Source organism: Elgaria multicarinata, chromosome 6 (genome assembly GCF_023053635.1).
Source record: "Elgaria multicarinata webbii isolate HBS135686 ecotype San Diego chromosome 6, rElgMul1.1.pri, whole genome shotgun sequence".
Classification (NCBI taxonomy): domain Eukaryota; kingdom Metazoa; phylum Chordata; class Lepidosauria; order Squamata; family Anguidae; genus Elgaria; species Elgaria multicarinata.
This window is the reverse complement of record NC_086176.1, coordinates 59,265,212-59,289,738: the sequence shown is the minus strand read 5'-3', so window position 1 is coordinate 59,289,738 and position 24,527 is coordinate 59,265,212. Positions and strand designations below refer to the sequence as shown.

At 40.5% G+C, this 24,527-nt stretch overlaps 2 protein-coding genes across 2 annotated transcripts; both read left to right on the top strand.

Annotated features, from left to right (window-relative positions):
- The first annotated feature begins 1,801 nt into the window (after window positions 1-1,801).
- PHAX (phosphorylated adaptor for RNA export) lies at window positions 1,802-17,551 on the top strand. The gene is made up of 5 exons (XM_063129471.1): window positions 1,802-1,971; window positions 5,289-5,920; window positions 8,145-8,265; window positions 11,740-11,823; window positions 14,924-17,551. Exons 1-5 carry the CDS (start codon window positions 1,873-1,875, stop codon window positions 15,191-15,193), a joined length of 1,206 nt encoding a protein of 401 aa, XP_062985541.1. The 5' UTR covers window positions 1,802-1,872; the 3' UTR covers window positions 15,194-17,551.
- Window positions 17,552-18,684: 1,133 nt separating this feature from the next.
- On the top strand, window positions 18,685-24,087 carry SPMIP10 (sperm microtubule inner protein 10). Its single transcript, XM_063129473.1, has 3 exons — window positions 18,685-18,837; window positions 21,596-21,704; window positions 23,346-24,087. The coding sequence occupies exons 1-3, from the start codon at window positions 18,758-18,760 to the stop codon at window positions 23,550-23,552; spliced, it is 396 nt and encodes a 131-aa protein (XP_062985543.1). The 5' UTR covers window positions 18,685-18,757; the 3' UTR covers window positions 23,553-24,087.
- Window positions 24,088-24,527: the final 440 nt, after the last annotated feature.

The window sequence follows — 24,527 nt, the reverse complement described above, 5'->3', positions numbered from 1 at the left end:
GTTGGGGCCCATGACACACTCCATATACCATTTTCAAATCGCTTTCATAGCGTAATATCAGCTTGGGATGTCATATATCTTGACTTCAGCAAAGCTTTTGACAAAGTGCCCCATGATATTCTGATTAACAAACTAGCTAAAAGTGGGCTAGATGGAACAGCTATTACGTGGATTCACAGTTGGCTACAGAATCGGACTCAAAGAGTACTTATCAATGAAACCTTCTCAAACTGGGGAGAGGCAACGAGTGGGGTACCGCAGGGCTCAGTCCTGGGCCCAGTGCTCTTCAACATTTTTATTAATGATTTGGACGAGGAGGTGCAGGGAACGCTTCTCAAATTTGCAGATGACACAAAATTGGGTGGGATAGCTAATACCCTGGAAGACAGAAACAAACTTCAAAGTGATCTTGATAGGCTGGAGTGCTGGGCTGAAAACAACAGAATGAAATTTAATAGGGATAAATGCCAAGTTCTACATTTAGGAAATAGAAACCAAATGCACAGTTACAAGATGGGGGATACTTGGCTCAGCAATACTACAAACGAGAAGGATCTTGGAATTGTTGTAGATCGCAAGGTGAATATGAGCCAACAGTGCGATATGGCTGCAAGAAAGGCAAATGCTATTTTGGGCTGCATTAATAGAAGTATAGCTTCCAAATCACATGGGGGTACTGGTTCCTCTCTATTCGGCCCTGGTTAGGCCTCATCTAGAGTATTGCGTCCAGTTCTGGGCTCCACAATTCAAAAAAGACGCAGACAAGCTGGAGCGTGTTCAGAGGAGGGCAACCAGGATGATCAGGGGTCTGGAAACAAAGCCCTATGAAGAGAAACTAAAAGAACTGGGCATGTTTAGCCTGGAGAAGAGAAGATTGAGGGGAGACATGATAGCACTCTTCAAATACTTAAAAGGTTGTCACACAGAGGAGGGCCAGGATCTCTTCTCGATCCTCCCAGAGTGCAGAACACAGAATAACGGGCTCAAGTTAAAGGAAGCCAGATTCCAGCTGGACATCAGGAAAAACTTCCTGATTTTTAGAGCAGTGCGACAATGGAATCAGTTACCTAGGGAGGTTGTGGGCTCTCCCACACTAGAGGCCTTCAAGAGGCAGCTGGACAAGCATCTGTCAGGGATGCTTTAGGGTGGATTCCTGCATTGAGCAGGGGGTTGGACTCGATGAAGCCTTGTAGGACCCTTCTCTGCTATTCTATGATTCTATGATGTACATCTGGCCTAGGTTGAGCTGTAGATCACCAGTGATAGTGTTTGGAGCAGTTTTAGCTGGTAACTGTAGGTGAAAATCAGTGGTCTTTCAGAATTTCTTGAGTGTACTGAATGAATCATATAGTACGGGCTGGGTTTTAGACAGGAGAGTATAGAAATGTGTAGAAGTTAGTAGGAAATACAATAAAACTAATAATTAAAACCATAAAATAATAAAAAAAATTCGTGTTCTGTACTTTCGGAGTTCAGTACTTTCCAGCTGGAGTCTACTGGAGGGTTGTTCATAAACGACACAATGACCAAGAAACTTTCTCACAACTAACAGCTCGTAACTTAAACCCTGACGCGATCCTGACCCATTTTTAAGCTTTAAAATCATGATCTTAAGTTCCCGTAACGCACAACCCAGATGGGTGTTCTGTCACCCAGAAGGGCGTTTGAAAACGAAAGACTGCAACTCCCAACATGCCTCACGGAGAAAAAACAAAATCCTCCCTCGTCTCCCGGCCCGCCTCTTTCTCTCGGCGCAAAGCATGATGGGCTCCGTAGTCTCAGTGGGACTTTGCAGTCTGCTCCTTGTTGTTTGCGGAAGGGAAAGAGCTCGCGGTCTTCGCCTCTCTCCGCGGCTGCTTGAGGGGCGGGAAGATGGCGCTGGAAACTCGAGGGATGGAGCAGGACGTGGAGGAAGGCGAGATCTCGGACTGCGAAATGCCGGCCTCCGCCGCGGCCAGGAGCCCCCCGCAGGTCAGCCTCCCACCCACCCACCAGCCCGCCTCCAGAGCTCTGCTTGTGGGCACATTTTCCCGCCTGCTTCTGCCTAGGCTGGGCTATGGCGGCCTCTGCAGCGCCGGCGGCAAAGCTTCCCGCCCTCGTAGGGAGGTGAAAGACCGGCGGCCGCGGCTACTCGCTGGCCTGTGAGGTTCAGAGCTTGGGAGGGCGCCTTTTCCCAGCAGCTCCGAAAGAGGGAAAAAGCTGCCCCTGGTCGCCGCCGCTGCCTTCTCCGGTGCGCAGGAGCCCCTTGAGGCTTTCGACCTGGTAATCTTAGCTGAGGGAAACTCTGTAGCACCGTCTCATTTGCCGGTACGCGCTGATGTGCTCACCTAATACTGAAACGTAAGATGTTGCAAATGTATCTCCTGGATAATAGAGTAGACACGTGCGGCCTGCAGCAGAATTTTGCCCTGCGAAGAAGTGTTCCTGTTGAAGGTGCCAGCCAGCCCCTTTCCCAGTATTCCCTTTCACCGGTCCCGCAACAGTTTTTTCATCTTCTCCTTCTAAAGTTGTTTTGTACTTCTGTATATCTGAAAGTCTCTTGATACCTTCTTCTTGTGATTCTGTTTTGGCTTTAAGGATCCATAGTTGAAGAATGAGTTTGTTATCAGTATACAGGATTAACAGCTTTCTTGCAGCCTGTCAACTTTGCTAACCAATACTGGTTTGTTTATTAAAAAAGAAAGGAAAAAAGTCGGAGCAAGATTTGAAGCTCTGAGAGAGACTGACTTCCCCCAAGGCCATGTCTCATGGCGGGATTCAACTCAATTCTCCCTGATTTTCTATCCAGCTGTCTATCCGTTAAATGGTATATGGCTTCCTAATGGTATATGTAGGGGTGAGGTGTCTTTGAATGTCACAGTTACTGAACCCCCATGGAGAAGATTTCAAAACTCAGTTTCTGTATTTAAGTCTGTTCTTTTGTCAGTTATGAATTGGGGGGGAGGGGCAGGGAGAGAATACACAATGGTGTCATGTATTACACCAGACTCACTTGCATAAAAAATGTTTGCAAAGGCTTTCAACTTATGCCAAATTTGTCAGCTGACGTGTGTTTGGAACAAAAATAAAAAGAAACTGCAGCTTTCCTTTTCCAAGTCAGTCAGCTAGCCTTTATGTAACAGTGAAGGGGATTCATCAGATTGACTGTTAGATTACAGTAACTTTTAGCATGGCCAAGTATTTGTGTGATTGTATAAGACTCTAGCATCATTCTTTTTTTAGTAAAATCAAAACTAACAAGGTAATGCCATTTCTGTGTGAGGCTTAGTGTTGGTAGGAAATGTAGATTAGACGTATCGTCTACGAAATGGTCAGTTGGATAAATGCTACAGATACAACGTGCCATGTACATCAGGCGCACATTCAATTCTTGCACACCTGCAGTCTCCAAAAAGGGTGGAAAGATTGTAAAATATAGGAATGTCATACTCAGGGATGTGCATCTTGTATCATTTATGTAGGGGTGGAGGCATACAAGCCTATACAGTATTTCTGCATTTGTACTGACCCTAATTATTTTTACATGTGAATTGGTTCTAAACAGCTTGGGACCAGGTTACATGATAGAATGTCTCCTCCCATATTCAACTACCATAACATTAAGTTAATCATCTGAGGTTCTCCTCCAACCCAAGGGGAATTTGATTGCAGCCTTGCTAAGAATAGTTAACACAAAGCAAACGCTAACTGTAATAGTTGAACTAGAAATTATTTTAGTTAGAAAGTCAGGTCAGGGTGGCCTTCTAAACAGCAACATGAATGGTTACACTGTAAGCTGATCAAGAATGTTTTTTTTGGGAAGGGGGGGTAAATTGAAAAGAATTAGAGTGTTCTAGATTCCTCCCTTCTCCCTCCATCTTGTTAGGAAATTCATGTCCTAATGCAAAGTACATTGTTACCTAGTTTGAAACTACTATCTGTTCACTTTGCTTACTCTTTCTTATTGCATTAACCTTTATAAAGTGTAATCCTATGCATATCTACTTTTTGTGAACTGCCCAGAGAGCTTTGGCTATTATGCGGCATAAAAATGAAATAAATAAATAATACTTAGAAGCTTACTCCAAGTAACAGGATCATAGGATTGTCTGTTACTCCCCATGCCTCAATTTATGCTAAGTTTTTTTTATAGAAATAGCAGAAAAAGCTAGATGTTCTGTGATGACACAAGGATGTTGCTTGCTTTGTCTTCACTTTCAGCACATTTTATACAATTTCTGTGTGATGCTGACATCAACAGTTGTAACAGAGCTCAATAATTTGGGCATTGTTAAAATCTGTTTATAGGTCTTCGACTATCAGACGTCCTTTAAGCCATTAAATATTTCATAATGTGACTAAGACAATCTAAAACAGTCTTCTGGGGCTAATCTGTAACGAAAGAAAAAAAAAGAATGTATGTAATGTTTGTCTAAATTCATAATGTAATATGTGTGAAAATACAGCTTGTTTATAAAGTTCACTTTCCTGAAGCCCTGCAGGTGTCAAAAAAGGCAACACGTTTCTTGTATTGCAGTAATTTATCTGTCATACACTGTATGGGCACTTAAGCATTCCACTAGCAGTGAATTTTCAACATGTTAAAAAAAATACAAAAGTAGTAAGAGAATTTTTCCATGGAGAAAAGTGTCTGACCTGAGGTTAAGCATTATAGATGACACAGTGTCATGACTTATGCTTATTATTATTGGTTTCCTGCTAAATCCAGTCATTACAGCCTATATAGATGGCCTTGTACTCCTATTAAATGTCCTCTATCTGAGGTGTACAATGTTTTCAGTTCTTCATCTTGTAGAGAAACGTTATTTTGTCCCAAAAGGAAGTCTTCTGCTATCTTAAGACAAGAGGGTCCTGCAAAAAAAGTTGCATAGGTGAGCAAATTAATCCACCATGTACAACAGACAACATGATAACTCACAATGGGTTAAATAACCCACTCTGTAGACCGTGGGTTATGAGTGGGTTATTTGGGCCAAATAAACCATCGTGGATTAAAAAAATACCCGACAGATGACACAATAAGCCATGATGGGTTAAATAAACATGTCACGGGCTATTGTGTTAATCAAACCTTGTCTCTAGCTTCCATTCTCCTTGAAGAACCTGATGTTTTTTCTGTTCATGCTCCTGCCTTCCTCTCTGGGGAGAGGCAATGAGGGAGGAGGATGAAATGTTAGTTTGCATCAGAATGTTTTGCATCTAATATCAGCATGTATATAATTTGGAGGATGGCAGTGGATATGAAGAGTTCTTTTTTAAAAGTACTATCTGCTCTTATTAACTTTCAGAAACAACACGATACCAATAGCTCAGCCAGATCATTCCCAAGCAACATTTCACCATGTGCACCAAGTGTCCCTTATAGGGCAACCCAAAGCCTAGACTCGAGTGATGAGAGCTTCTCAGATTCAGATGAAGATAGCTGCCTGTGGAAGCGAAAGCGGCAGAAATGTTCTAACCTTCCTCCCCCTAAACCAGAACCCTTCCAGTTTGACCAAAACCCTCTGAAACAGATGACCGTTGGGGGTAAAAAGATCAACAACATTTGGGGTGCAGTGCTTCAGGAGCAGAATCAAGATGCAGTTGCCTCAGAACTTGGGATCCTAGGGATGGAGGGCACCATAGACAGAAGTCGGGCATCAGAGACTTACAACTACTTGTTGGCAAAAAAGCTGCTGAACAAACCTGAGAAAGAAGTGGTTGAAACACTAGACAAAGAGTTGGATGAATACATGCACGATGGCAAAAAGACATTACCAAAGGAGGAAGAGGAGGAGGAGGAAAATGGACAAGGACTATTGAAACGGAAACGTTCTATAAAGAACAGATTGGGTGAAAGACAAGAAATGAATTATAAAGGGAGGTATGAAATTACTGAAGAAGATCCTGAGGAAAAAGTGGCAGATGAAATTGCTTACCGGTAAGGTTTTGATCTTTTACGTAACACACCTTCATCTTTTGGGTAGATCTTCAGTAAATGTCATCTCATGCAATATCAACAAAGCTTAAGGGAGGCTGATTGTTCTTTTAATCGCTTTAATAGTTTGTTTTTAAATTAACGAGTTGTGTGATATTAGACAAAATATATTGCGTTAATAGACAAAACATTGCTTCATCTATCTGGATTTAAAGGTTTTAATTTTATTGGAGTTCTGGTTCAGTGCAGAAGATTGGATTGAATAACGATTGAATCTCCTCTTTAAACCTGTATTTTGACTGGATAACTTCAAGTTAGTAAAGTTAAAATTATGAATTGGGCCTGTTCTTGTATATAAAGAGACATTTCTTTTTCAGAAAATAAGACCTACTCAGAGTTTCTTCTGCGAAAATAGTGGCTCTGTTTGAACATCGTGTTAAATGATAGTTTAGCTTGCAGAGAATAAGCCACAAAGAGCGCCTTGCTCTGTCCTTCCCCCACTCCTGGTGTGACCGCAAAAAGAAGTTTTTAAGTTTTTGCTTCTTTTTTTTGCTTAACCACAGCTTGTCATGTTGTCTCATCTGATATAATCTATGTTTAATGTTAACTATGGCTTGTTTGAAATAAGCCAATTTCAAACCATGATTTATAAACCTGACTTGTTTAAACAGATGGTACTTAACATTAACCACATTTTAAAATTTAGACAAAATGCTGAACTGTGATCATGGAAGATGGAAACAGATGCTTACAAACTCCTCTCACAGCTGTGCGAGAGGAGAGGAGGGGAAGCGCATGAGCCTCTGGCTCATTCTCACCCTGCTAACCTATGGTTTAGCAGTAGTTTAATTCAAAGATGGTCTCTATCTTTATAAACAGGCACAACCCCAACTAATAACTTGAGGTAAGTAGGACACCTATTAAAGTTAAAATCCAGTCAAAATAATACAGGTTTAAGTAGAATGTCCAAGGATTTCTCAGTCCAATCCCCTCCACTGAAGTAGAAACACCAGAGGTCCCAATAAAATTCAGATCTTCAGACTTGCATGTGGCATTCTTTTCTTTATGGTCTTAGAATAGGCCTTAATTTATATAAGTGTAATTTAAAAGAATTGCCTTATTATGGGAAGTTAAGAATGTGTGTCACTCTCATATTGGTACTATGTTGTTTTTCTTTCTTCTCCTAATCTGTATCCTAAGCATTTATTATGATTTGTGACAAAACTCCTAAAATTACCAGGGCAGTGGATTCTTTTGTGTTAGCTGGAAAAAATGGAGCTAAATATATTATCAATAAATATATTATCAATATCTTTGTCATGCTTGTATATACTTTAATAATGTTATTTTTAATTCTGTTTATCTTTTATAAACATCTAGTTTCTTCTGTGGCCTTTAACAGATGCATTTATTAAAATTTGAATGTATGTACTATGGGAGAAAGGGAACCCGATGCCCCCATTTACCTTATGTGCTTGTAAGGCAAAAGGCAGTGCAGTCTTGCTCATAAGATGCTGCCTTATATTAAATCAGACCATTGGTCCATCTAGCCCAATATTGTCAACATTGACTGGCAGCGGCTCTCCAAAGTTTTAGGCAGGAGTTTTTCCAGACCTTTCTAGAAATTTGGGGATCAAACTTGGGACCTCCGGCATACAAAACATGTGCTCCACCACTGAGCAATGGCCTTCCCCTAGTAGGAGTGGCTTCGGTTGTGCCTTGAGCAAGTAAGCAGTTAGTGCATTCTACTATTTAGGATCCATAAGATGAGATTACCCACATGCTTTGTTAAAGGTAAAATAATTACAGAGTCATTAACAATGTTTTATAGCAAGACGGTTGACTATTATTAGACAACTGGAAATCTGAAACCCTTACTTACCTACTCCAAATCAATCAGAGATCTACCTTTTCTTAACTTTTCCTTTTCAAAAATTAAATCTACACAAAAAAGAAAGACCCTACTTGCTCAAGTCTTGTACATGTTTACTGTATTCTGTTGAAACTTCTTCCAGATAGAGTGCATAGGATTTTAGCTGTAGTATTTTTTTCCTAATGTTAATTTGGTTTAAAGTTGACTTAATTGTGTTGTTGGTAACAAAAAAGTGACAAATAGTACTAATACTAGTAATAGGAGGTAGGTTTGTTAATGAAAATATTTTGTCACTCAAACTGCTTGCAAAATTAAAGAATTGCCTCTTTTCATAGAACTTTATTTTCCTTTTAGGCTTTGTGAACCGAAGAAGGATCTGATTATACGGGTAGTGAAAATCATTGGGAAGAAAAAATCCATTGAACTGTTGATGGAAACAGCTGAAGTGGAACAAAATGGAGGCCTTTTCATAATGGTAAGAAATAACTGATTGTATAGTTTGTTAGAATTGCAGCTTAAGCTATTACTATTCAGACAGGGATATACCTCCTCCCACCAATGCTTCCAGATTGTTCTGTCCTGGTTATCACCACTATTGCTGCTGCTCTTAGCCACATCCAACCCAACTTTATTAGCTGCCACCAGGCAGCATTGGTGCTGGAAAATGGGAAGTCTTTGTTGCCAGCCAGATATGTCCTGGCAGCATCTGTGCCTTCCTGGCCATCCCATCCACAAGAAGTCCAATCCCGTTAGAAAAGGGGTGGCTATAATCCTTCTTAGTAGCTCTGGTCATACTGCTGTGAAAACTTGGAATATTCAGATTAATCCTGTGATGTATTAAATTGCATCAGCTGTACTACGACTGGCAAGTTGGCCGATCGGATATTGTCATTTGATCACCTGTTTGATTCTGGTCAAATATTGTCAAATGAGCCTTGATGCTGCTAATGCTCGAAGAATTGGCCTGTTACCTATTTAGCATACACCTTTAAAAACCAAATTTTGTGTTTTAATAGTTGCTGTTACTTTGTTTTATTTTTTTTAAAGGTTAAAAGCCAAGGAGAAGAACTGTGCAGAATCGTGTGTGTGCGTGCGTGTGTGTATACGCACACACACACCCCTTACCTTATGACTGTTACATTTTTTAAAGTTACTAATTGTTAGCTAATTCATTTGACAATATTTGGCCATTATTTGATGGATCAAATTATCTCTTTTCTCTTGCAATAGCATGACCACCTAGCATGAACCTTATTTAAATTACTAGCTTTAGTAATTTAACCTCCTGGAGAGAGCAACTGAGGGGCTGTTGGATGCTGCCGACCTCCCTCTCTGCCTGCAGAGAGGAACCTGTCATGCCAGAGGTCCGTTGTGGACACTCGTGGAAAACCCCACTGCAATGGTTGCCCTGCTGGCAGTGGAATGAAACTAGGGCAAGTTGGGGCAAGTCAGCAACACACTATTTTTTCATTGCAGTGGGTGGTTAAAAAACTGTTGTTTCTAACACAGAAGAAAGCAATTCAAGTCTAGTTGTAATGCTTGAAACAAATTAGTAGCTGTTACTAAGTTTAAACCAATCTACATGAGGTCTTCCTCGTAATCATGTATAGATGCAATATTACTATGCTTAACATTATACCTTTTGTTAAAAGAGGAAAGTCCCTTGATTCAGCAGTGTATGCATATGTGTGGTTGGAAATGCTGTAAATGCAACATTGGGCCTGTCCAGACGACACCGTTAACCCTGCTGGTTAAGGATTTTTGGTTAAGCTGCAGAGTTACGGTGTCACGTGCAATGCGTTTTCTTTAACCAGGTGCCCCTACTAAGCGCATTATGGTTGGCTTCACTAAACCTGTTATGCAGCAGGGTTAGTGGCACTAACTTTGGCTTAAAGTGTCGTGTGCAACACACCTGTGGTTGAGGGGCCAAAATCATAGAGTTAGCAGTATAGAGTGGCCCTAGTAGCCCAGACCACTCTAGCTGTTCCTGATTGCTGCAGTGCTAGCACCCACATTAGGGTTGGTTTTACTAACCCTGTTATGCAGCAGGGTTAGCAGCACTAACTTTGGTTTAAGGTGTCGTGTGCAACACTCCTGTGGTTAAGGGGCCGAAATCATAGAGCTAGCAGTATAGAGCGGTCCTAATTGCCCGGGCCGCTCTAGCTGTTCCTGATTGCTGCAGTGCTAGTAAGGGATGAGAGCGGGGATGGCTCTGGGGGCTCCTCAAAATGGCTGACCACATATATTAGAGCATTTGACCCTCCCAAAATAGTGGCGAGAGCAGGATGGCACTACTGCCCCTTCTGTTTAAATACGTCTGCTGGCATTACTCCTGGCCACTGAAAGGGTTGGAGTTCAATAATCCTGAACAGCAAAAGATGTTTGAGCCACTGAACACTGGAATCACTAAGCTTCAAGGGCCTCATTATACAAGTAATGGCTGCTGACTGTAGAGATGGAACTAAAATGGCAGGCGCAACTGCCGGCTCTGTTAGCGCAAGGACTGCTGGGATATGGGGTGGAGCATTTGGAGGAATCAGGTGCTCATCTAACAGGTGTGTGGTTAGCATGTGGTTAAGGAAACTGGGAACCGGACAGGTTTACCGGTATCATGTGCGATCGTTATGCTTGTGGTTAGTGCTAAGCACTGAGAAGCGTGGTTAAGCTAACCACAGATCCCTCAGTGTTGTCTGAACGGGCCCATTGTGACTGTTGTTCACCTCTAATTGAACAAAAAGCCAGTATGGTGTACTGGTTAGAGTGTTGGAAATCTAGGCTATAATCCCCACTCAGCCATAATACTCACTGGGTGACTTTGGGCCAATCACCGAGACTCAGCCTAACCTACCTCATAAGGTTGTTGTGAAGATCAACTGAAGAGGATGAGAAAGACCTTGCAGGCCTCCTTGTGTTCCTGGCAAAAGAAAAAAATGGAGAGCTATAAATGTAACAATGAATAAAATAAATAATTGCTCCCCACTTCCTCATCCATCACCCAAACACACACCCTTGCCTTCCTATTAGAATTATACTTTGTGTCATTGTGCTGCTTGCAAATTTATGAAATACACATTAGTATCCACTATGAAGGAACATGAGCATATTTTGCATTATTTGTTATTTAAAAGCAATAATAATGCAGAATTATATTATTCACACAGCAGAGTTATTTTTTTAAATGGAAGGAGGTCCTAAGAGAATAATAGAAACTAAGCCATGCAATTGGAATCCTAAGGGCATTCCCTAGAATAATCTAATGCATAATATGGGAATGTGTGATACGCAAAGCAACCAAGGGATAATTGTGATGTGCACACCTTGTGATCAGTACTCAACAGACAGAAGAAAGGTAGCTTTAAGTGCAGGGCAGGCTTTAGAGAGCTGTCTGTTAGGGCAACACACCACTGTTCCTTTCTACATCACCAGCCAGAAGAATATTGTTTTTAATTAGGGAAACTAGATATATATTGGGCTGAATCCAGAGTTGAGCTCAACAGAGTTTCACTGGAACTGGTGGAAGGGGATGGAAAAGCAATTTTCTCTTATTTCCCTCAGTGCCACCTCCCACTCTGTTTTGGATGGTTGGTGGACCCTCCATAACAGCATAGGATATGACACTGGGGATAGGAGAATCTGAGAAAATTGCCCCACCCTGTTTCTCCAGCAGAAAACATCCACTGAATACCATTTCCATCCTCCTGTTCACTAAGAGGCAAGCCTGAATCTAACCAATGTTCTCCACAATCCTGGTGGGGAGTTTTACATCTTTGAATTCTTAGGTCCTGAAACAAGAGTTTTCCATAGTTAATCTTTCACGAAAAATGTTTTTTAAGGAAACTAATATTTTCATCACAAAGTTTATCTTCAGATCCATATTCGAGTTTTCGAGCAGCAGCATATTTAATCTGTTTTATACTTTTAACCCAAAATGTTTTTCCCCATTATACAGAATGGTACTAGAAGAAGAACACCAGGTGGAGTTTATTTAAACTTGCTGAAAAACACACCTAGCGTAACTGGAGAACAAATCAAGGTAAAAATGGTCATATTTATAAGCTCCGTTAACAGGATATTTTAGATAACTTTAAAAAGCATTTATTAAATAGAATTTTCTGAGTACACTTTCTACTTCCTTCTCACTTCTCTTGATGCTTCTGAAGTAAGCTGTTGCCTGTGAAACCATATGGCCCAATAAACCAGTTACTCTTGGATGCCACTTTTGAAGTTCTTGCTGTTACAGATTAACAGGGTTTCTCTTGAGATTTTTCAGCATCTACAGTTTCATGTGGAAATATAACTTGCCAACTTTGTTTATGGTGTTTGATTTAGTTTTTTATGATCACTTAATATTTTGTCTCTGCAGAGAATAATTGGCACAAATGAAGTTTACACAAACAGCATTAGCATTTCCTATTAATTAAATGCTTTACTTTGCAGCCCAAGTTCATACTAATAAAGTCTTGTTAATATTAAAACAATGGCCAAGTATATACAGAATGATGTCTCTAGGGGTGTCAAAATATTAATATGACAGGCTATTATATTGTAGGAATTTATTAATTGAATGTATACACCACCCGACTGACAGCTGCCCTTAGGGTGGTTTACAATGATAAAAAACAACAACCAAACAATAAATACAAAAATTCAAATATTAAAATGTTTAAAATATTAAAGGGTCAGCATTAAAGTTGATAATCAGAGCAACATCTTAAAGAGTAAATGCCTGCTGAAAGACAAAAGGCTTGACCTGACATCTAAATAAATACAGCGAAGACACCAGGGGTATCTCCCTGGGAAGGATATTCGACAGACAGGGCACCACAACTTAGAAGGCTCTTTTCCTGTAACCACCCATTGCACCATTGTGGGTGGTGGCACCCAGAGAAGGTTATCTTAGAATGAAGGTTATCTTAGCAATCAAGCAGAAACATATGGGAGAAGGTGCTTCTTCAGGTAAACTGGTCATAAGCCAATTAGGGCTTTAGAGATCAGCACCAACACTTTGAATTGGGCCTGGAAACTGATGGGGAACCAGTGTAGTTGACACAGCACTGGAGTATTATGTTCAAAATGGCCAGTCCTCATAAGCAGCCTTGTTCTATTCTGCACAAACTGAAGTTTCTGGACCATCTTCAGAGAAAGGAACATATATAATGCATTGCAAAAAAAATAATAATCCAGGTGGTAGGTTACCAGTGCGTGGATAACTATAGCTAGGCTATCTCTGTCCAGGTAAGGTTGTAGCTGATATATCTGACAGAGATGATAAAAGGAATTTTGTGCCTCAAGGTCACTTGGGCTTCAAGTGATTGAGTTTGGTTTATGTGCTTCCTCCAGACTCTGAACTAACTCCTTCTAAGGAAGTTAGAGCAGGTTGAATGCCACTGAACCAGACAAATGGACCACGTATTAACAAACTGCCTGGTTTCTCTGGATTGAGTCTCAGGTTCTTGCCCCTTATCCAGCCCATTACCATGTTCAGGATAGTCACTGCCTCACCTACATCTGATGAAAAGGAAAGGTTGAGCTGAGTTGATATTTGTTTATTGATATCACTCCACTCTATCTCCCTGGGCATCTCTCCCAGCAGCTTCATATAGATGTTTAAAAACAACAACATGGGGAACAAAATTAAGCACCGAGAGACAGCACCACAGAGCCTCCAAGAGGCAGAACTGTAGTCCCCAAGCACCACCTTCTGGAACAGTGCTTCATGATGAAACAGTGCTTCCTACTCCCAATTCAGTGCTTCCAATTCCCAAGGAACACTTATTTCTGTTTATTTATTTATTTATTTATTTATTACATTTTTATACCGCCCAAAAGCCGAAGCTCTCTGGGCGGTTCACAAAAATCTCATCCTGCTCATGTGCTACGATCATCTCTGTTTGAAGGTGGCAACTGGGGAGAGGATTTTATTTGGTGACATCCAGCGCCTTGCTGATGCCGACTTGGCTGTCACTTAAGCATCAGGCAAAATCTCTTTATTTTCCTAGGCGTTTACTTTCTGATAGAATTTAATTGTATTTATTGTATTTTAGTATTTTGTTAACTGTCCTGAGAATATTTTATATTGAAGGGTGGCATATAAATGTATTTGATAAATACAGTTCGTTAGTAAATAAATATATACATATAGATGCAGAACCAGAGCTCTTAAATCTGGAATGAAAAAAGGCTTGACCTAAGCAGAACTGTGGGTCAAAGTACATGTTACATTAACATGTTACGTTAATTATGTAGCTTGCAGCTCACCCCTCTCCTTGTTTCTTACTGTAGATTAAGGAACAAGAAGGGGTCAGTTTCAAGCTATATAATTAGCATAATGTGTAGTTTGACCCTGAGTTGGAAGTGTGTGGGTCCACTCCACCTTCCAGTTTAGATCCTATATCTTTGACTAAAAAGGAAGGGGAAAATGTGCAAGTGCAGGGTCTCTGACCAGGACTGTGTTTTGGATATTGGACATAGGTACTACCAAAAACCTGGTGAGACTCCTGACTTTAAAACACCAGTTGTTCTTTGAGGCTGGAAGGAATAATTGGAACTCATAGTTTTTACCACACATACCAGCTAAGTGTCTCTGGGCAAGCCTGCAGTAGAGATCCCTATTTTCTTGTCTTTCTGATGTTATATTTGAGTTTGGAGATAGGTACAGTTACCCTTATGAATATCTACACTACGACTCTTCAAAACAAAAGGCAGTAGAAACTGCTTCTACCAGCATTTTTCATATCTAAAATGTCAGTATGTTTGCCTGTTTTTTCAACTTCAGCAGTAAATTGATGGAATTATAATGTTCAGATGGATCTTTCTAATACATACTTTATTTCATGTGGTGATACGTCTCAATTTTTAAAGTCCTTCTCTTTTAGTATTATAAATGCTCAGACCTGCGGATATTTAAAATAGGGCATCCCTTTTACTTTAGGAAGGAGAAGAATTAATTTTCAAATGTTCTATAGCAGTTTTGTGAAAGGATATAACATTCATCAAAAATATTTTTGATCTTTGTCATGCCGTTAGCTTTCATCTTTAATTTAAAGGTTAGCTAACGCAGCTGTCGATTTCTGAAAAACGACTTTACCCATTATTCCTTAGCACTTCATGGGGTATTAAAATTCTCTTTGAAGGAAATCTTCTATATTGAAAACCAAAAGGAGTATGAGAACAAAAAAGCTGCAAAGAAGAGGAGAATTCAAGTCCTGGGGAAAAAGATGAAGAAAGCTATTAAAGGGCTCAACCTTCAAGAATATGACGATGCCTCTCGAGAGACTTTTGCTAGCGATACAAACGAAGCGCTGGCTTCTCTGGATGACTTGCAAGAGGGACACAGTGAAATGAAATTGGATCCAGAGGATGCTATTGAAATAGATAACAGTCAGGATTTAGACATCTTTTAATGTACTGGATACTTGAGACACCATAAGCTTTGTGAGATACATTAAATTGCAGTTTTTATATCATGTCTATATCTTGTTTTCATTAGTTGCAATAGTACATGTTATGTCAATCAATGGTATGCTGAAGAGAGCCTTTTTATTTCCAACTTAATGCAATACTTGAGCTTTCAGTTTTCAGATCATGAATGTTTACGATCTCCATCCTTTGTTTCAGTCCTCACTCAACACCTAGTTAGGTCATATTCACTCACCTGAGCATTATTTGTTTTAGATAAGGGCAAAACAGAATGCTTTCATTCCAGAGGAAAACTTGTGAATGAGGCCTATTTTAACTGCATGGAAACACTTCTTCATCTAACCAAAGGTAGTATGCAACAAAGTGATATAGCACAGTTTGAAATGTACACTGACTTGGAGCATTGAGCATGACCATGGCCTCAATTGATGAGTTTGGAAACACTGTTTTGGGTCATGAATCAGATATGGTATTCCATCTGCTTGCAAATTACTGAAAATGTATCTTTAGATGGAATATTAACAATAGGAAGGAATATAGTATAGTGATATTAGATGTCCTTTATTTAGATGCCCACTGTTGTCCAAAAGAATGTTCTCTCAAAAGAATTTTTAAGGAGTGTTCAGATTTATTTCCTGTTTCAATGACAAAGCACCTGATTCCCCACCCACCCCAAATAAATGTGCAGCAGCAGATACTGCATGATGCAAATCTCTGATCCCTCCTTCTGGTAACTGGACCGCTAGTGTTAAAAAAGCACTTTTAATAAAAGTTTGCAGTGGCTCAGATAAACAGATCCCTTGCACTACCCTATCAGTCATCTACTGCTCATGCCTGATTTTTGTGCTAATGCTGTAATATAGTGAGATAATGTACTTAAGCACTACTGAAACCATTTAGAATTAATCATAATACAGATTTGATCACCGTTAAAGTAGACCCCTTGAAATCAATGGCACAAGCAGTCATGGCTAAGTTAAATGTCATTGATTTCACTGGGTCTACTGTAGGTATGACTGAGTCTGGATCGAAACCAATGTAACGGGATACAGAATGCTGGTTATCATACATGATTTGCCCATTGTTCTTCCTAAATTTAACAGTCTTGTTTGCTTCATTGTCTCTGGGGAAAAGTTCTGGCTTGCGCATACTTGAGCTGAATACAAGTATTGAGATGTACCCAAGACCTATGGGGGTGGTCACTTTGGTAGCCTTTCCAAGCTGATCCTTTCAGCTAACTGCAAAAGAGTTGTTGAGGCATAGGCTGTGGTTCCCTGATGTGCATCAAGCTGTTAAGATTCCTTGATGTCTGTCACTTACACAAAAAGTTAATGACACTAAATTGCCTTGAATCTAAATATGTTGTTTTATGTGATTGTTTTGTGAGTCTCTGCACAAACAAAAGCAAGTATACCAGTTTAAGGTATCAACAGATTATTAATGACCAACAAATTTGAAACTACTGAGCCAATAGTTGCTTCGATATTCTGTATACCGAATATTGATATATTTTAGTGTTGTTGTTTTTCAAAACATTGGATTAAAACTTCTGTTCCAAATACAGGTAATGGCTGATTTCTCTAGGTAATAAAATATTACATTATTTTGTAGATGGATTACAATTCTTTTATGTAAAGTTGAAGTATTTAAAAGATGACTATGCCATATTGCTACACGATCATTCTTTTGCAGTAAACTTGGTAAGGTTGTTTACCATTTACTAAGAAATGTGGTATTCTGTAATCCTTGTTCTTAATATCCGAAGGTCCTACAACCCTTAGATATTCTGCTAGGAAACATGTCCTAGTGAATGTAGTGGGATCGCTGAGTATAGGAATAGGCTGCCTGAGATGTCAGTGTAACATTGTAATGTTGGTAGTTTATGGTTTTCAAACATTTCACTAACATTGCTGTCAATATGCCACATTCTAAGCAGGCATATGCTAGGTGCAGCAAGTCTAAGAAATATGTTATGGATACTTTCCCTCCAGAATTAAGACCATTTTACTATCCTAAACTGTTTTTTCATCTTCAATTACAGAGTAGTTTATTTTGTTTTCTTTTCTTCAGACTCTAAAGTTCACTTTAACCAATAGTTCTGAAAATGGGGTCTGCCTATAAAATGTATCCACTATTCTTTCACCCTACTGAGTTCCAATTAACTTTTTTTTTTTAAAAAAAGGGACAGGACAGTTAGCAACATATTTGCTTGAACCTTACTTGTAGGCATGCAAGTATACTATTTGTAAAAGCTCTCAGAAAGGACAAAGTGGAATTGCACACATCTGGTTTTATTTTTATTTGTAGAGTAAAATAAATAAATAAAGACTTGGTTTTGAAAACTCTAGTGTTTGCTGAATTTCTTAACATATTTTCAGGAATTTGCAGGGTGTGGCCTCTTAAAAAAAAGTCCAGGGAGCAAAATAAAAAGTACATCGTTTGGATTATTTTATATTTTGTACTCTGTGTTAATAAACACCAGCATTATATGCTTAATGTTCTTACTATGTAGATGCTTCACTTAGCAGTATAGGTTGTATGTGTACATGATTGCACAATTCAGACCTGCAGAATGAGTCGCTATCAGAAACATTTTGATGAGAGATGGCATTGAGCACAAACATTTCAATATTCTTGTGTGTCAAAAAGCATTTGATCACTTAACTGCCTTTGGCAAAGTTTTATTTCCCCCAGCTCCTCTGGTCTCCCTTTATTACTTTGCAGTCCTTTCATTATGACAGCTGTACTCAGAAACCTAACAGTAAAAACTCCCTTTATACTTACAAAGGAACCATACTGCCTTGGAAACCTTTAATCCTTCTTTAAGGTATTGTTCTGATGTTTCAAAAAGGAAAAAAAAGTTGATAAAGTAGGTGATGGCCAGAGGCCTCTGCCTCTGGGACTGATCAATATTGTCTTACCTTTCACTCAAGTTTAGCTCACACTTTTTATCTCATGTTTTGAGCTTGTTACTTCATTCCTGAAGTTTGAGCCCTTCAGGCAAGAAAGTTATTTTATGACATTTTATACCGTGAGCAGTATAGAGAGGTCTGATACATCATTGAAATCTCTAGCCACTGCTAGAGAAGATACCGTTGATTTAGGCTGCTGTCTTAAGCATACTTAGTGCTGAGTACCAGTGAGATGTCGTTAGAGCAGGATTAGGTACTTGCTGCTCTCCAGATGTTTTTGGTCTACAGCCCCCATAATGCCCATGCTGACGGGCTGATGGAGTTGCAACCCAAAACATCTGGAGCACACCAGGTTGCCTACCCTTGGGATTAGAGTGCCTGACTAGGGAAATCTGGATTCAAATCTCCACTAATCTCCAACACCCTTCCATATTTCTATTGTGAGACTTAATTAGCCTAGCTTTAGCCATGTCTTTCAAGTATCCTTTTATGTAGCTTTTGATCTACCTGTTTTTTTCCCTGTTGTTAACTTTTGTGTCATCACCCTGACAATAGTGGATACATCATAATCCCCACCTAGGCTCCAGGGCCAGGTTTCTTGATAGGCTGCAAACAGCACAGTGCAGCTCCTGCAGCATGAGTAACCCAACAGCAGCAGCCCCCCAGGGGTCTAAAACCAATTTGGTTTCTAAGGCAGTGAACACTAACCTGAGAGGGTAAGAGAGAGACTTCAGTCTTTGAAAAAAGTGTGATCATCTCCAGCAGGAAACAAATGGCCTTTTCCTGTTCACTTTTCTGTAAAATGGGATTCTGATTGCTTATCATTTAATGGGTTGTTGTGCAGATGAACATAAGCATATTAAACCATTTTGGAAATGAAGGATGCTATATAAAACTTAATAGATTGGCCCTGCTGAAACAGGGATATTGAATGGTCTGCAATCTTCTTGGAGGAAGAGAACACTTCAAACAAGGCAAATATTCAGGGTATGCTTTGCCTCGGTCCCGAATCAGGCTGAAGGCCAGCTGCTGCCCCCTACCCGCAGGACTTACCAGAAGACTTCACGTGTGCCAGCGAGCTGTCCTTCCTCCAGGAGAACCACTCTGGCCTGCCATAGATCTATTGCAAGACAGAAAAGGGGGGGGGGGAAGAGAGCCAAGCTCTGGTGCTATAAAACGATCTTTTTCTTTATTCTTTAATGAGTTTTTCATTCTTGAAGAACTCATTAAAGAATAAAGAAAAAGATCATTTTATAGCATCAGAGCTTGGCTTTCTTTTTCGCCTCTGTTCAGTGGTGCTCTTTCCCCTCTCTTTTGCACTAGTAAGACAGAAAAGGCCATGGGTGGATTGTGGGTTCAGGCGGCCAGTAGGAGGGGAGAAGTGGCAAGCGGGAGGGGAGACCTATGTACTCCCAGTCAGCCTTGTGCCTGGATTTCCTGGCACCCTGGAAACTGCAACACCCGGCCTGCTTCGAATTCAAAACCAAATCTGAAATCGGCCGTGGTGGTACCGAGGCACCCCAAGCCAAATCGAAGCTCATTTGGAAGCTCCGAAATTACCTCCAAGGCAAATGGGTAGGTGGGGGAGGGGGAAGCTGTGCAAAGCTCTAGTCTGTCTGTCTGCCTATCTATCTAAAGGAAGTGTTTGGGTGTATGTCCTTGATGGACACAAAAACCTTACATGAAACTTTTAGGATTCGTTATATCTCTATCTGGGATGGTTTTAGGCATAGTGAAAATTTCAACTGCCATCTTAAACGAAAAAGGTGGCAAATCAAAATGCTTAAAGTTATACTAATATAATATAATAATACTGCTTCAATACCATTTGATTGATTTCAACCAAACCCCTCCCATCATGATTCAGCACTGAGTGAGGAGATTTTAAGCATATAACATTCATGGTTTTTAAAATGTGTTTTAGACCTTTTTTTTAAAAAAAGGCCCAAATAGTGGGGGGTGGGAGGGGAGGGAGTATGAAAAGAAGAAGAAGCACAGTTTGAAGCCAGGGAAGATTAGTAGGCCATATTATAGGCCTGCTTCTTTCTCTCTGCTGTGGGGCAGCTCCATCTAAGGGTGATGGAATAGACTGACTCCTCCCTCAGCGGGCTATCAGGGTGGACCATGGCAGGGGCCGTGCCTAGGGGTGCCAGCAAGCATGCCTTCACTCAGGTGGAGCAGGCACAATGTGTCAACTGGCAGCTGCGTAAGTTTGCCTGAAGGCTTTTCTGTATTAACCTATTGGCAATTCTAACCCGAGCGAAGCTGGGTCTGTTCACTACCCCTCCAATAAATCTTGGAAATAAGCCAAGTGTACTCTTAGAAATGTCTTCTTTTTTTGAATGCTTTGAGAATTCCCATTGTAACTGCAGGTTTATTTTCTCCTTTTAATTGAAAATAATAATAGGCTGGATACAGATTTAGCCATGTTTGAGTAGACCCACTGAAATCAATGAGATATAAGTTAGTAGTTATGCAGTAGTTGATAGACTTGACATGCACGTCCACAAGAGCCAGTGTGGTGTAGTTGCTAAGGTGTTGGACTGGGAGTCAGGAGATCCGGGTTCTAGTCCTCACTCAACCATGGAAACCCACTGGGTGACTTTGGGCCAGTCACATACTCTCAGCCCAACCTACCTCACAGGGTTGTTGTGAGGATTACATGGAGAGGAGGAGGATTATGTACGCCGCCTTGGGTTCCTTGGAGGAAAACAGATGGGATATAAATGTATTAAATAAATATTAGAAGAGGAGTAAATTTTTTGTTAAAATGGTTCACTGTTTTCTGACTAATTGAATTCTAATGATCACAAGCTGTGACTTAGGTTGGCTCCAGGTTTGAGGAGTGGAGCCTGGGCAAAATGCTTATTATTATTTATTTATTTATTTATTTATTTATTTATATAGCACCATCAATGTACATGGTGCTATACAGAGTAAAACAGTAAATAGCAAGACCCTGCCGCATAGGCTTACATTCTAATAAAATCATAATAAAACAATAAGGAGGGGAAGAGAATGCAAACAGACACAGGGCAGGGTAAACAGGCACTGGGTAGGGTAAAACTAACAGTATAAAGTCAGAACAAAATCAAGTTTTAAAAGCTTTAGGAAAAAGAAAAGTTTTTAGCTGAGCTTTAAAAGCTGCGGTTGAACTTGTAGTTCTCAAATGTTCTGGAAGAGCGTTCCAGGCATAAGGGGCAGCAGAAGAAAATGGACGAAGCCGAGCAAGGGAAGTAGAGACCCTTGGGCAGGCGAGAAACATGGCATCAGAGGAGTGAAGAGCATGAGCAGGGCAATAGTGTGAGATGAGAGAGGAGAGATAGGAAGGAGCTAGACAGTGAGCCTTAGAGCTTTAGAGTGGGGAGTATTATCTTTATTGCTCTTCCTCCCCCCCTCTGTACTTGAAGATTTATTTTTTAAAAAACAAGCATTCGTGTTTGTTTGCTTTTAAAACCTCTGCCATGTTCCCAGGCTTGTTCATTGCCACTTGCCAAGATTTTCATACAGACATGGAATGTTCCCAAAGCTCTATGTGATGCCCTGGAAACAAGATATGAAGTACCGAAAACTGATATTAAAGGTAAGGAAATTGGGGATATGTTTACTTTTTTTGTGTGCAGCATAATGGGGGACCAAAAATAAAAGGAAGCGAGCATCCAAGCCAGGTCAGAAAAGAGGAGAAATGGGTTCTCAGGATGCCAATAATTAATTTTCACCACACCCGATGTGTTTCGTCTGCAGAATTTCCTCTAGCAAGATAATTGTCCCCTGCGACAATCTAGAGGAAATTTTGCAGACATTGTCTTCTAATAACCCCTGAGGAAGGCCTTTGAATAAAATACAGTCCAAAACGGGTTGGGCTTCATGAAAATAAATTATTTGCATCCTGAGAACCCATTTCTCCTTTTTTTCTGACCCAGCATAACGGGGGGCCTATTCTTGAAAGACATCAAGGGCCTACGAAGTACCCACTGAATTCCTTAGAATTGAGCATTTTCTTTCTTCTGATAGTTTCCCATTATTTACCTCAGGGGTGAGGAAAATGTTCCCTGTCTGGGGCCTTGGGTGGGGACACCTCTTTTCTCTCTCTTTCTGAAAGCCCATTCTCCTCTCCAGCCTTCCTTCACACCCAGCAGGCTGACAAGGGAAGGACAGATCACTTCCTGAGATCTAACTTGATTGCTTCTGGAGGACTTTGAAAGCAGGCAAGGGCCACATGAAATTAGGCCCAGTAGTGCAGCTAGGGTTGGGCTTCAGGGCCAAAGCCCAGGGCCCTACAACCCAAATGACCTTCCAGAGAGTGGCAGGGGATAGGAGCAAGGGCAAACCAGTCCAGCATCAGCATGCCAGGACCACTAAGGCTAATGCTGCTCACTGCAGCATCCTTTCGTTCTTCATATTTTAAAAGACGTTTTAAAGTCAGGGGAGCAGCAGCCAGGCATGTGTATAGTTACAGAAGTTCATTTATTATTTTTACTTTATATAACCCACTGTGCAGTGGTGAGAGGACTTGGGAGATCCAGGTTCTAGTCCTCACTTGGCCATGAAACTCAATGGGTGACTTTGGGCCAGTCACTGACTCTCAGCCTCACCTACCTCACAGGGTTGTGAGGATCAAATGGAGAGGAGGATCATGTAAGCTGCCTTGGGTTCCTTGCAAGAGGAAAAAAGGCAAGATATAAATGCAATTAATTAAAATCTATTTTCTACAACAAAATGGTACTTATTCCCAAGTAAATGTGTTTAACATCAAGGCAGCAGAAGCAAACTCTTATTTTATTCCTAATTATGAGGGTGCTATGATTTAAGTGAGTTTAAAATGCTCAGAATATATTTTTTCATTAGGGCTGGCAAACAGTCCCCCCACCCCCATAATGCATCAGGAATGTTGAATAGCATGGAATGGCTTGGGGAGAGAAGAGAAATGTTAGTGGTGTGTTTCACAACTGAATAAAAATGGCTATCTAAAGCCCCCCACCCCACTCCTGGCCGAAGACCATTCACTTAAATCCAAAGTCTAAGATTACATAGCTGCACCATTGACTAGGCCTAGGGTCCCATGTTGCCCACCCCAATTTATATATATCCTCCACTGTAATGTTTCTCAGTCCATAATTTTATGTGGATTTTTCTTTTTAAAAATGGTTATGGATCGTAGTGTTATTATTCACAAAACAATTTCACTGGCATACAGAATAATTGTTTGAATTCCCTTCCCTAGCATGCTGACAATGTTGGGCTATACACTGGTGCCCCTGAAGATACTCTGTTTTTGGACAAATGCGAGAGGCACTGCCACGGAGAAGACCGAAAGCAGCTTCTAATGAAAGTTCCACACCAAATGACCGTTGTGGACATTCCCATTTATTCTCACCTCTCTCGATACCACAAATCCATGGTGGCTTATGGCTTCAGGATCAAACTCTGAGTTGCTTTTTCCACCAGCTGGGATTGCATCGGCCATGTATTAAACAATGCTGCAAGAAAACAGCATGGGACATTTTTACCCCCTTACTAAATAGGATAAATCCTCCTGAAGTCTGTGAGATGTTCTGTTAAAGTAATAATTTGAGATCTGATCCGCTTGGAACCAACCCCAAATTTTTGAGCTAGAGCTTTTATGTATTTAAGAATCAGGCCCTTATGCTGGATTCCTGTCTGAGGAGAATCCAAGTCTTTGGGCAAAGTTTAACTTTCTATCTGCAAGTTGGTGTCCTTTCGGAGAAATGGGATGGAGTGGAATCTCAGAAATCAAAAGGCTTGGAAACTGACTCCCAGAAAGCCCCAATCCATAACGAGTCAAGCCCACCTAAATTTTGCCTCAGGGATAAACTTAGAGATAGCATTAAATGCCTCTTTGCCTTTAACGTGGAAGTTTAAAATAATACAAATAGCATCAACTGGGCGGAGGCTGGTAATTAATAAGATTCCAGAAGAGATCGAAATTAGCCTTTCAATCCTGAGGAAAATTTATTTATTATTTATTTATTTATTACATTTCTATACCGCCCAATAGCCGGAGCTCTCTGGGCAGTTCACAAAAATCCCTCCACTAATGCTGGTATTTACCCCATTGGCACCAGTGAGGGATTTCCTCTCAATGTCTGCAGTGTCTTCAGAGGAGGATTTTCCTCAGAACTACTTCAAGGGAAAGCAAGGGTTACATTCCCCTCCATGTTTACTGTGGTCTTGATCATTACCAGACCCTTCTCCAGCTGATACTACCTGCAGTGTGTTGTTGTTTTTAAATCAAAAGATGCATTTAATGGCACATCCCATCTAGTTGTGCCCTCAGTCATAATGGCTCGGTGAGGGCTCTTTCCTCTTTCCCTTCATTTTCCTTTTGCAACACTTTTACAAACCTCAGTTTCACAAACAAGGTGAGTTCTTTCCTTCTTAGGAG

What these genes read in the sequence shown, in the direction of transcription:
- PHAX (XM_063129471.1), top strand. Translation starts at nt 1,873, where the DNA reads ATGGCGCTGGAAACTCGAGGGATGGAGCAGGACGTGGAGGAAGGCGAG. An exon ending in CGGCCAGGAGCCCCCCGCAG is followed by an intron (nt 1,972 to 5,288) that starts GTCAGCCTCCCA and finishes ATTAACTTTCAG; the next exon opens with AAACAACACGATACCAATAG. An exon ending in GCAGATGAAATTGCTTACCG is followed by an intron (nt 5,921 to 8,144) that starts GTAAGGTTTTGA and finishes TTTTCCTTTTAG; the next exon opens with GCTTTGTGAACCGAAGAAGG.
- SPMIP10 (XM_063129473.1), top strand. Translation starts at nt 18,758, where the DNA reads ATGAGTAACCCAACAGCAGCAGCCCCCCAGGGGTCTAAAACCAATTTG. An exon ending in GTGAACACTAACCTGAGAGG is followed by an intron (nt 18,838 to 21,595) that starts GTAAGAGAGAGA and finishes CCATGTTCCCAG; the next exon opens with GCTTGTTCATTGCCACTTGC. An exon ending in ACCGAAAACTGATATTAAAG is followed by an intron (nt 21,705 to 23,345) that starts GTAAGGAAATTG and finishes TCCCTTCCCTAG; the next exon opens with CATGCTGACAATGTTGGGCT.